General features: G+C 43.8%; 1 protein-coding gene across 3 annotated transcripts in view; it reads left to right on the forward strand.

Moving 5' to 3' along the window:
* The window catches only part of magi3a (membrane associated guanylate kinase, WW and PDZ domain containing 3a), a 121,752-nt gene that overhangs the window by 49,419 nt on the left and 59,483 nt on the right, over positions 1-12,850 (forward strand). Inside the window, exon 1 of one of the 3 annotated variants that reach the window (XM_069710861.1) lies at positions 827-894. The exons of the other annotated variants lie outside the window; for them this stretch is intronic. Within the exon in view, the coding sequence (XP_069566962.1) occupies positions 876-894 (19 nt within the window). The 5' untranslated portion in view covers positions 827-875. Of the gene's footprint in view, positions 1-826; positions 895-12,850 lie in introns of those variants that run through there. 3 annotated transcript variants of the gene reach the window in all.

Consider the following 12,850-nt stretch of genomic DNA (forward strand, 5'->3'; position numbering starts at 1 on the left):
AGCAACAAAATATGAATCCTGTATGTATATAAAACTTCTTGTGGATGTGGTGTCACTGCTTTGTATTTTTATAGAGGCAGTTACAGCGAGGGAGAGTCACTGTAGACAGTTTCTGTGGAGCAGCTCTGCGGCAGTGTGTTGTTATTTTGTTAGTGCATTAAATGAAATGGAAAATAGGCCAAATATGTATTGTGACTCTCCAAACTTTAAGTTGTTGTTTTTTTTAAGCAGTAAAAGGAAGTTACAGTTTCAACAAACTCAGTCTAAAGTTGATTCTTTTCTCAAGGTGACTTCTTGGCTTCAGTTTGATGCCATAAAACTGCTGTATTTACTTAACTTGGATTGTCTTTTTTACTGAGTTCCTTTAAATGTTCAGTTGAGGGCAGCCTGCCAGTTTATACCAATGAATATGAATAGTGCTTGTGTTCTGTGGTAATTGACTTTATATAACTTGTTGAGAGTCCTCCTCATGGTTTGAGCACACACGGCTGACCTCGAGTCAAATCAACTAGCGGCTGCAGTAGTGTGATGGTGGATGTAGTGTACGTACACCAGTGCAGAATGTATTATAATTTCAAGAGGCATTGGGTATTGAACTCATATGGCCAATTGAATAATAGTCGTCCAGAATGTAATTAATGTCCTATTACATCATTGTGGATATAACCGGTCCCACTTCAGTTTCTGTGTGAAGGAATGGTACTTTAAATATCATTCTAAAACGGCTGGATGAATTTCTTCACATTGTTTTTGCTACCTTGTATTTGACATAGACATTTGACAAATGTTAAACTTTATACATTATATTATGATGGACTAAACTTTTTTTTCTCTCTCTTTTTTTCCATGTGGATCCCCTTCCATCGTCAATTCCTATGAATGTGACACTGCCAGGTAAGAGCAATGAGTTTTTTCTTTTTCTTTTTCATGTGTTGAAAATAATTGTAATTTTTACTGTCTGACTGCAATGGGCTTGTTTGCACTATTTACTTACAATGTAAAATTAGGGCTGGGTACAGAACTTCGATTCTTTTATGGCGCTGACCGGATTATTTCGTCATTTGGCACCTAATCTTGACGTATTTTCATTTTAAAGCACATCATTTTTGCATCCGTGAGACACAGCATTTTACCACAGAGTCTCACGATAACTTCCACGTGAGGCGTTTAAGGGACATCTCTTAGTTGTAGCTACAGAAAACAACCTGGTTTACACTCTCCCCCTCTAAACTGCATGATTTTTACCGCAATGTGTGATGTCATTTTCTTTTTCCTAAACTGAGTTTTAAAATTGGTATAAAAAAATGTGCATTCAGAAATTTGTATGGAAGCTAAAGTATTTCTGAACGATACCCAGCCCCAGTAAAAAAAACATAGAGTGCGTTTTAAATCCAGACTGGTTTGTCTGGATTCTTCAAACGATCTTTGTCCTTTTAAGACACAAACTCCTCTGGCTTTTGCTTGTCTCCTCTGTCGACCAAAGCACTGACCCAAAGATGAACTGAATCTCAACAGTAGTGTTTTCATCCTTTTTCACTGTACAGAGGCTCAGCTGTGTCATGCATTTATTTATTTTCTTCACTGACTGCCTTCTTGACCCCTTTTAACAGCCAGTGGATGCTTCTTTCAAAGTAGGTTGAATCAGCACGACCACCTCTTTGGGCTGCATTAGCATGCTGTAAATGGTCATTTGCATCTAGTAATGTCCTGTTAGGTCCAGTAATGAAACACCTGTCTACAGCAGAACATTGGCAATACTCTCACAGCCATGCTGGTCCCCCCCACCCCCCACCCACCCGAGAGGAAAAATGTAGAATAATCTCATGGGGCCATGTTGAGCCCCGGAGAGATGGGTGTGATCTCTCTGCCTACTTTGTAACCCGTCACATGCAGAGTGCGAAAGACTGCAAACTCCAGGGGATGTCGTATAGGCCTGGGAATTAAGGTCTTTCTGAAGTTGCTCTCATCCAGCCTGCTTTTATAGCGATGGAGAATCACGGTGCCGGCTTTTCAAGGGCATTCGGAACTTAACTCGTCCTCTCTTATATATGCAGGCGAGCGAGCTGATTGGCCTCAAGTGCACAAACAGCAGCCCCTCCACTGTGTATTAAGTATAATCCACTCCAGCATCAATCATTCTTCCATATGCAGCAAGGAGAAATTAGGCCATACGGTTGTATATGACGTCAGACTGTCTGTTCTGTAAAGCTTCGTCACAATTATGATTTTTTTTGTTGTTGTTGTTGTCTCTTCTAAGTTCAATAAATAAGTAAAAAAGGATTAGAACTAAAATATTTCTAATGGGCAGCATGATTATTATCAAAGGAAATGATTACATATTTATTCTTTTATCAGGTAGTGCTTAAAAAAAAAAAAAATCGCATTTGTCCTTGACTAACTATTATTTCTAACTCCTGCAATTTTAAGCAAAAAAACTTCACTGAAAACTTTGCAAATTTCACCGAACTTCATGAAGAAATTACACCGCAAAATCAACCATTTTTAATAGAAGCAAACACAAAAACACTCCTGGGGGGACTGATAAGTACATCTTTTTGTATCCTCCCATAGAACTATTGCTCTTTTTTGTGGGTTATGATTGCATAAGGTGAAAATGAGAAGAACACAGATTCTCTTTTTCCTCTTTCTGACTATTTCTCGTTCCTTCGATGTCGTCTTCACTGCTGCACTGCGTCAGTCGGCTCTTTTCATGGAAGACGTTTTGACGTGTCACAGCGGGAGAAGGACGGCCACAGTATCCATAACACAGTTAATGACAGCGGAGTTCCTTTTTAGCTGCTTCGGTCCCGATATGCCCGGTGTCACCCTGTTATGGACATTTGAACAGACCAGGTCCATTGTTAATGTTATTCGTGATACCTTTTCCTTTTTCCTGCTGTGACAAGTTAAGATGTCTGCTGTGAAAAAAAAAAAAAAAAAAAAAAGGTCCAGCAGTGAAGGAGAGGTACAGGAGAAGGACGAGGGTGTGATTGGAAACGGGATCAAGTTCTCGGCAGCAGCCTGAAGAGATAGACGGTGTGACTCCACTCTGCATTTTTAAATCACACCGCACAACACACACACACACACACACACACACACACACACACACACACACACACACACACACACACACACACACACACACACACACACACACACACACACACACACCTCTATATACCGCATTTTACTTTCTGGAGGCTGTTTATTCATATCTCGTACCAACAACTTCTTCCCGTGATAATCCCTGCCCCTCACTATGAAGATTAGTTTTGTGCTTTACCTACAGGAAAAGGTGGCTGTACTAAACAAGGATGCATTTTTTATTTATTTTTTTACCTTAGCTGCTCTCTCTCTGACTGTAAGGTGACTACTTAAACCCCAAGTAAGAACCTTCTTATTGTTTCACACGGTTGAAAGAGCCAAGTGACAGCAATGCAAGAGCCTTTAAAGAAAAATACTTTCTACTCTCATTTTTGAAAGAAAGTATTTACAAATCCAAAGATGCATGTCTGGAAACATTTAATCGCTGCAGCTCTTTCCAATCCTTTGCATGTCATAATCAAACAATACTCCAACTGATACGACGACAAACTGTAGATTGTTTGTTTCTACCTTTAAATCTGACCCACAGGAGTTTGCGTAAATTTCCATTTCTGGTTAAGGTTAGGCACAAAAACCACTCGGTCAGGGTTAGAGAAAGATAAGTGCGGGTTAAAACGATAGCCTGAACCGTGTTGTGCTAAAAAAAAAAAAAAAAAAAAAAAAAAAAGTCCCTTCTTTCTTAACGTTTTGACAACGGTACATTTAAAAAAATAAAAACAAAAAAACAACTGTTGCGCCTCGTGGTTACAAACGAGAAGCAAACAGTAGGTCTCCTGCATCTGGCGTTATGCAACCTTCATCGTCATGGCAACAGTAAACGTGGTTTTAAAAGAGTGTTTGGAAAAGGGCAGCCAACATCAATCTTCTGCACCCAAACATCCACCCAACCCTCCTGGTTCTGACGAGGTAAAACTTCTTATACACAACGTACATACAATCTGAAGTGTGTCACTTCTCCTGTCGAACTGTTTTATGTCATTTATACGACCGCCGGAGGTCAATTTGAGCTTCACGTTAAAACGTAACTGTGTTGTAATAAACTGCTCGCACAAGGGATGGATGGAATCGTTTTTTTGGAGGTGGACGGACTCATCATAATTCATTGGGCATTATTTATGTGTTTGCAGCGGGGAAGTGAGGAAACACAAAACAGATGTTACTCATATTTTTGTATTTTTTTTTTAACATAGTTACTGTGTTCAAAACCGAATAAAAAAAAATAAAAAGTCACAGAAGCAGCAGCAGCAGCAGCAGCACTATATATTCCCAAAAGAACGAAGAAGAACTGTGTGTGACAGTGCATTTACTTCTTGACAAAACAAACCTGCAAAGTGTATCTGCACAGTCACCAGGACTGAAATCCCCTAAAGGTATCAGGATGATTGATGTTTCTCTCTCTACTGATTGTCTTACTCTTTTTTTTTTTTTTTTTTCCCCTCCTCTCCCAAACAAACTGAGACCTGAATGCCGCCTGGTAATGAAACCAAACTCCATTTGTGCTACTGGAAGGTGTTTTTCTGTTTCCGGCTGGTGACTGAAGACCTTTTTTCTCAATTATGTAGACAGTTGACTTCTGTGTTTCGCCTTATCCTTTTTCTTTTTCTGTCTGTGCTGCGTCAGACAGCTTTGCAACATAGTGAACCTCTTGCTCTGCGGCCACCGCATCCAATATTCATGGGGCGCATGAAGGCGGACGGCATGCCAAGCAGCCGAACGCCATGTGGAAAGCCCGTGGAATCCAGGTTGAATATGTGCGGTGTTGGCAGGCTGGATTTGACACAGTGATACCGTAACACTGGAGATGCAAATCTTCCGACGTGCCTCCCGACCTCTGTCTGTTTTCTATTCTTCTTCATTATTATTCTCATTCAAAAGAAGCCTACAGCGTGCTGCATCCAATATGGGCCAGCGTTTCGACATTTATCCTCGCAGAATTCAATTACCGTTTTGCCTTTTTCTCTCTCTCTCTCTCTCTTTCATTCATCCCCCCCAAAAAAACTTGAAACTGCTTTTATCATTTTTAATAACAATGTGCCCCAATATCATAAATCTCATTTTTGCTCATTTCGCACCGTGCTCGGCGTGATTGTGCCAGGGGCAGGATGGGAGGACAGATATAAGTGGCATCAATCACGGGCCGGTTCGGTGTTCCGCTCGGCCTCCGACAAACAACGTTTAGAGAAGAGCGACGACGCCGCTGCTGCTTCAGTTGTTAGTGTTTACAACCGGTGTCTGTTTTTCTTTTAGAGCGGGAGTTTTATCTCCTCTGGGTTTTATCTGTCTGAGGGACCTTTCTCTCTGGTTTTTTTTTTCTATCTGACCCCGAGGTCATAAAATGAAACTGCTATCAACAAGACAACTTCACGTCAGCGTGTGTTTTCATAGATCCTGGTCTTGGTTTTGATGGGCTTTGCTGACTTTCATTCTAAGAACTGAGTTTTATATCTTGAACACCGTCTTGTATTCTGAAACTTAAATTATATTTTGACAGCAACACAATATTTTGAGATTTTGAATCTTTTGTATTGGTAGATTATGGGGTGGTTGGATTTTTTTTTTCAGGCAAAACAAACACTTTGAAATGATTGCGCAGAAAAGATTTAACATCATCATGTATGTTACAGTGTAAGTATGTGCAGTGTTATTATGCAAATGTAGTGTGTCAGGCATGAATATAGAGGCTCGAACTATCGCAGTGTTGGTTGGTCGGTCCACCACTTTGATTCAGGCTGAAATATTTGGTGCACGTGACATACTTCCCTTAGTACACAAACAAATAGTGCTCTTACATGTTAGGACTCTTACTTGTGTCGTACAGGGATTGTTTCAAACTGCACTTTAATTATTTTACCCAGAAATCAACATGTTTTCGTGCCCTCTGTTTCACACAGTCAATAAACACACTGGTTCTTCTGTCCAGCGGCAGCAGAGAAAGAAAAATAAACACTTTTGTGAGGTGTTCAGGAACAGCTGCAGCTTCGTCAGACGTCTCAAATTGAAAATTATTTACGCCGGTGGCCCCGCCCTCTTCCTGCTACGTAGCCAAGATGGCGAATGTTTAAAGTGGACTGTGTCCAGTGTTTCACACTCATTTTTTTTTTTTTTACCATTTTGAATGGATCATCCTGGTACTTGTAGTGAACTGCCTGTTTCTGTACTTGACAGTGTGAACGCACTGATGCACTCAAAATAATGAGCGTTAGTACGTAAGTACACAGCAAAAGGATCCGGGCGACCAATTTTAACGGTGAGCTTCTGAGTTATCCTCTTGCGTCACCACCAAGTTACGTGCACAAAGTTAAACTTACAAATAGTGAAGTACTTTATTAGCCGTATGAAAATCGAGTTAGTCGCCAAGAAATCTTGAAATAAACTGCCCTGTTTTCCAGAGGGGCGGTCGTGTGGTGTCTCTCTCTCAGTGAGATGAACAGCACTTCATCCACATCTTGACTGCTGACTGACAGAGACCCAAAATCCTGAGATTTGCTTTCCTTTTTCCTGTCAGCTTTATGAGCTTCACAAACTATTTCTCTGAGGTCCTGGGCTAGCTTGAGCCAACATCGGGCATATTGAACAATGTTCCCTGGCCCTCTTCCAAAATGAGTTTCTGACTTGCTGAATCATTGTTTCAGTTCTTTACATCCATCTTGATGCCAGGAAATGTTTCTCTGGGTTATTTACTTATGATTGAATCCTTTTATTATCAATTCCGGCCATGTTTGACATTTTAATTACGCTGTTGTTTTGACTGAGGCCGATCAATTCAGACTAATTAAGGCCAAATAATGGAGATAATTCGGACGGCTTTGTAATTTTAGACCTTAAGAATTGAGTTAAAAGAACTTCTGAAGGCTTTAAATAAAAAGGAGAAGAAATATGATTGAATTTGAGGTATTTATGTCATTTTAATGAGACTGTTCCTCGTCTGGCATCTCTATACTCGCAGTTCAAGAGCTCAAAAAAAACCTCATTCAGCCGCCTCACAGTGACCACAATAACGAGAAGTGAACCATGCATTACAGAGCGCTTCGGGCCTTGTAAATTCCTCGCTGGGATAATTACGCTGGCAGCTCATGCCACATACAGTCCAGTTTGATCTAAAGATGGGCGGCAAATTCAAAGCGGCCCCGCGGACTTGAGACAATTAGTTAAAAGTCGTTAACAAAACAGTGAGCGATGCTTCAATCCGAGCCAGGCTGCTTGACAAAAAAAACGGACGGCTCCTAATGGCGTAATGGCGTCTCCTTCGCTGCCTCTGCTGCCTAATTGAAAATGTATTTATTCCTCTGAATTAACACTTGCTCTCAGCTTCTCCCCCCTCCTTATTAAGAAGATTGGCTGTGAGCATTTAACTTTGTCTACTTATGAGGGAAATGGTCTGAAAAGGAAAAAAAAAAAAAAAAAAAATCATCATCGGCCCGGTTTTGTGTTGCCTTGATTAAGTGGCAGAATGTCTTTGAAGTGCCGAAGTTTGATTTCTGCACGTGCCGGCGTTTCCCCGAGAGGCCCTTTACTGGGGCAGAGCAGGCCAACATGATGTGTGAAGTAAGTCCATTTCAACACAGCAAATTGTGCCTATAATTGCCTCTCTCTGTTCTCCTCTCTGTTCATACGGACCTTGTGTGTCTTAAAATTTGGGAAACTTTTACGATAAACATTGGCCCAATCCCATTTTAAGTCCCGTGGCCCTACCCCTCATGTAGGAGGGCCCTCTGTGGCTGTAGATTTTCTTTCTTTTTGAACCATGCGTTTGTGTAAACGGGGCGACAATCGAGGGGATCACTACTTTGCTGGTTCTGAGATCACCGGGGGGAACAAAACACGCCGTCGGCACCGTCCACAATCCGTCTTTTTTTTTTTTAGCATTTCCCGCTGTCCACGGACACAGCGGGGGTCGGACTTTGTTTCCATTTCGTTTTGCAGGTCTGCGATATTGTCGCGTCTCCGTGCTGCTCGTACACCGCCCTCATTGGTCCTGCATCTCGTCTGCACGTTGTGGTCATTTCTAAGGATGTGCACAACCAACGCTCCAAACAGACGCAGGATACTACGTGAGGCAGCCAGCATGCGCACGCAGTTTAAAACAAGTATATCTCTGGCCATTCAGAATGGAGCCTGCGGGGTTAGGGCTTAAAATCTTAAACTAAGGAAATGGGACGGAACTCGTTGCCTCAGCAGTATCCCGACTTCGCCTTTTGATAATAAGTTTGTAAGTTTCAGGAGTTTGACGATCGCATTTATGGAAATCTGCTATCGATGCTGCGCATCAAGACTTCGTTCAATCTGTGCGGATCAGAAAAACCTTTATTATCCCAAAGTTGCACTTCCAGATTACAAAAATATTCCTGAAAAAAAAAAAAAATCTATTTATTTATTTAATGGACCAATTTTCATGTTATGTTGCTTCAGTTTAATAAACAAGCACTTTGTTTGGAGGCCCAGATGATCACTAACCCTACCCGTTCCAAACAGATAGCCATTCTCTCATGGAAGTATGTCCCTCTCTTCCTCCTCCTCCTCCTCCTCCTCCTCCCGGTCCCTCGACTGCTACAGTGTGTTAACGGGGGCAAGCTCGCACGAGACGCGGAGTGGAACAGATGTCATTATGCATGCTTCTGTAGATTAGCTAATCAAGGCACCACCTGGGTTCGCTGATTGCTATTAATACACTATTGTAATTGAAAATTAGGGTCTGCGCTGCACAAGCATGCCGTTTTCTTCATCGTGCCCTAATAGACTGCATACTGCCGCTCCATGACAGACCTGTCATACACACGGAGAGCAGAAAAACTGCATCAACCTCCGAGGTGCAAAGCTGATATATATATATATCTATACATATATACTGGAAACTGTATACTGTATACATGTGATGGTGGCTGAGTTGTAAATACTCTTTCCCACGGTGGTCTGACTACTCTTTCAGCCTACCTCGCCTCCATAGTTCAGCTATGTGCATGAATTAGTGTGTTGACTGATAATTGAGTGATAGTGAGGCTGCCCTGGCAGATACACAATGAAATCGTTTTTTTATAAACTGCAGCACAACACGAGACGGCGTCTCTCGACAGTATCATCGGTCCTCGCTAAATGGAGAGAATTCCTTTCTGCTAATGACAGTTTGGCTTCCAGTCCTCCTGAAATGTGACATGAGTGAGAGCTCCCCCTCCCCTCCCCCCCCGTTCCCTCTCCCCCCGTGCGTCGCCCTCTAAATGGGAAACCCTGCATGCGCTGAGCGATGGAGTCCTCATCCCGCTGCCAGCTCTTTGCTCCTTCTTCCATTGATAATCCTGTTCAGAAATATTCTCGGGGAAAGCGGATTACCATGCAGACTGGTATGAATTTTCCCTGCAGTTGTATTTCACACTTAATTAAATTCATCATTGTCTTTGGAAATGGTTGGTATCCTCATTCTCTTTACCCGCACTGGGGATGTGTGCTCCAATAAAGGGACTTTGTGTTGTTGTAATTAAGCCTAATGGATTCCCCTCACCTTGGGGATTCATGTCATTAATCTGTTCATCCACCTGTGTGTGTGCGTGTGCGTGTGCGTGTGTGTGTGTGTGTGTGTGTGTGCGTGTGTGTGTGTGTGTGTGTGTGTGTGTACACTGTCGATGTCGCCTCCTGTAGATGGGTGATTGCTACAGTATATCTGTGTTTCTTTTAGCAGCTATTTTACGAGTGATTGAACAAAGAAAAACGGGATCCCTTGGTTCTGTTATGTAACATGTTAAAAGCCCACAAAAACACACACACACACACACACACACACACACACACACACACACACACACACACACACACACACACACACACACAGCACCGCACGCCACTCAGTGGAGCAACCCCCCGCGCAAGCATGCATAGATGCTCGTGAAGAAAAACATGTTTTTTTATGAATGACTACCCACCTCCATGCTGCATGGTATTTCTCCAGAGGCAGCGCTTTTGTTTGAGGACACACACACACACACATAAATAAATAAAAAAAAAGAGTTAATGCAATCCTGCTCTCATTTCTCATCTCTCTTAGAGTTCTTGTTTTCCCTCTTGAGATAGCCTTGAATCTTAAATTACTAAAAGTCAACCAAAAGTTTAAGCCTGTGTGTTAAGTATCTTCCGTGAAAACGTGAGACAGCCTCATTTTGGGACGCCCAGGCTTGAAAGTTACACGTTTTGAAAGCGTGAAACTTACACGCACGCGAATGTCATGTGGCTCTGAGGATGCAGTAAGTTTCACTTCCGTCCACTACAGAAAGAAAACGTGCAACTTTCAGGCCAAGACCGCGCGAAGCGTGGCTATCTCACGTTTTGCTGCGGTGGACCGCCGTGTCTATTTCACGTTTTGCCGTGACGCCGGGTTGTTTCCTCTCGAGGAGCTTTTAACAAAAATAAAAGCAAACCCTTCATCCTCATCACGTTCATTGTAGGTTCAAAGATTATAGGCTCAAAAAAGATTCACAGGGAAGGCTGGCAGCATCTGCAGCCGTCACTCTGCTCTGTCACTCTGCTTCCCCTCTCCTTTCCATCGCTGCTGCCAGCGCCAAACTCGATTTTTTTTTTTTTTTTTTTTTTCATGGCACTCGAAACAAAAGTGCAGGGTTGTTTCGCTTCAGAGCGAGACATATTTCTGCACGTCGAGAGACGGCAAAGCTTTCAGCTGTCAGAAGAAACATTGACGAGTTTGCGAGGAGAACACAGATCAGGCGAGGACTGCGTGTCTCCAAATTCATCGCAGCGCACCTTTCGACGGGAGCTGTGCAAGGATGGACACGGGACGCGCGCACGCACGCACACGCACACACGCACACACACACACACACACACACACACACACCTACTGCATATGGAGCTGTGCTGAGTGTCCATCAGTGCATTCATGAACACATCTCCCCCTCACCAGCTCCCCGCCCGTGTTTTCCCTCACCTCCTCACTCCCACATCCTCGATCTCGAACGGTATTAGCCGTGCGTGTAGCGCTCGCTGTATTCTCAAAGCCGCGTGTCCTTATTTTCCCCGTGTTTTGCAGCACGGCAGCATCTTCGGTTTGGAAAACGAGCCCAGATAAATATCATCGAGTGAGTCAGTGGGTGTGAGTCAATGTGTTAGTGGTCACGGGTGATCAAGCACTCGAGTATTTATTGACATTCGAATATGTCTCTGAAATAACATCTGTGAGGTTTTTGAGCGCGCGCGTTTACGTTGTCGGAAGAGGTTACGGCGGGTGCGGAGGTTTTGTGGTTGATGCCGCGCCGCTTTATCAGTTCAATTTCCGTCAGGCTTACTCGTGACTTACTTGAAACTGAGAGGTTCGCCTCTCAAGGGGGCTGACCTCTCCTGTGTTTGTTTGCGTGTGTGACTGCATACCAGTGTGATTTAGAACAATTTTCTGCGTGTCAGCTGGAACCATCACACATGGAAACAATCATCTCGCTGAATCCCAAACCGCTCGTAGGAATGCTCTGGCGAGCTGTCTCTGTGACATCATAGTAATAACAAAGACCTACGTATCAACAGGGAGACGATTTCCCGCTATTAAATCAGACACAGTCCCTGAGCAACACAACACACACCGTGACTCAGCCACTCTGGCTGGGTGTCATTACTGCCATGTTCTCCATGTTCTCCATGTTCTCCATGTGCACTGTGCGTTCCCGACAGAAAGCCCCTCATATTTCCAAGATGCTAATGAAGCGTCTCTTTGCCGGATCATTGCGGATCAAAAGATGTGTATGTTTTCACTCCCAGTGTCTGGTTACAGCTTCACTCTGCAATAGGGAGTGGTTTGAATACACATTAGCGGAGCATTTGCGCACACACTTAAACTCTTGTCTGACGATTACCTACCAGCCATCGACTGTATATAAAAGTGGACGTAGCTTCCGGGCGTGGAAAATTAGGCCGGTACGGAAGTGCATTAAGCTGCAACGCCGCCGAGTGCCACTAGGTGGGTTTCCAATCAGATCGAGTCAGCTCCACCGGTCGCTCCCCTCCAGCTCGTCCGAATACGGTCACCACCGGCGTCAAACGGCAAAATGGCCCAAGTCTGAACTCGAGGCTTCCCGACGGCCGTCCACAAACCAACGGGCGACGTGACTGTTGGTTGCCGCTTGCTACAAACACAAAAAGCCACACCGTGTGATGCCACACACGACACACCAGCGTGTTGGCTGACTCAGTCAAACTCGCATTTCTATCTGTCGGGTGTAACAGCAGCGAGCACACAGATGTTCATTTTTGATACGCTCCAGTTTGCCCGACCCGACCCCCCCACCCCCACCTCCCCTCCCCTTCTCCACTCCATCACCCTCCCCTCCCCATTCATCCTCTAATCTGCCAGATCACTGGTCATGTGCAAGGATTATTTATTAAACTTAACTAATGTGTGCTATGTGCATCTGGAAGAATACACATTTGAGTCATCAGCGAGAGAGAGAGAGAGAGAGAGAGAGAGAGAGCCTCAGAAACAGCGTCAAGTAAATATTGGGTTGGCATTCAACGGTTGTAGGGAGGTTTATGCCTCTGATTCTCTTCATATCTCCTCTCGGGCGTCTGGCAGCTAAAGCCTTTTCATCTGCTGTGAGTGACTGATGCGGCTGCCCTCTCCTCCCTGGGCATCTGCCCGGCTTATTGAGCAGCCCCTTGTGTGTGCGCCTTCAAAGAGATACAGATAAATCACGGACTAAATGTCTGCATCCAGTGGCCGGCCGAGCGATGTCCATAAGCTTCGCTGAGCTGGTGT

Source organism: Brachyistius frenatus, unplaced genomic scaffold, assembly GCF_029030835.1.
Source record: "Brachyistius frenatus isolate BFR_SWC_R1_liver_20210118 unplaced genomic scaffold, ASM2903083v1 Contig_95, whole genome shotgun sequence".
Classification (NCBI taxonomy): domain Eukaryota; kingdom Metazoa; phylum Chordata; class Actinopteri; family Embiotocidae; genus Brachyistius; species Brachyistius frenatus.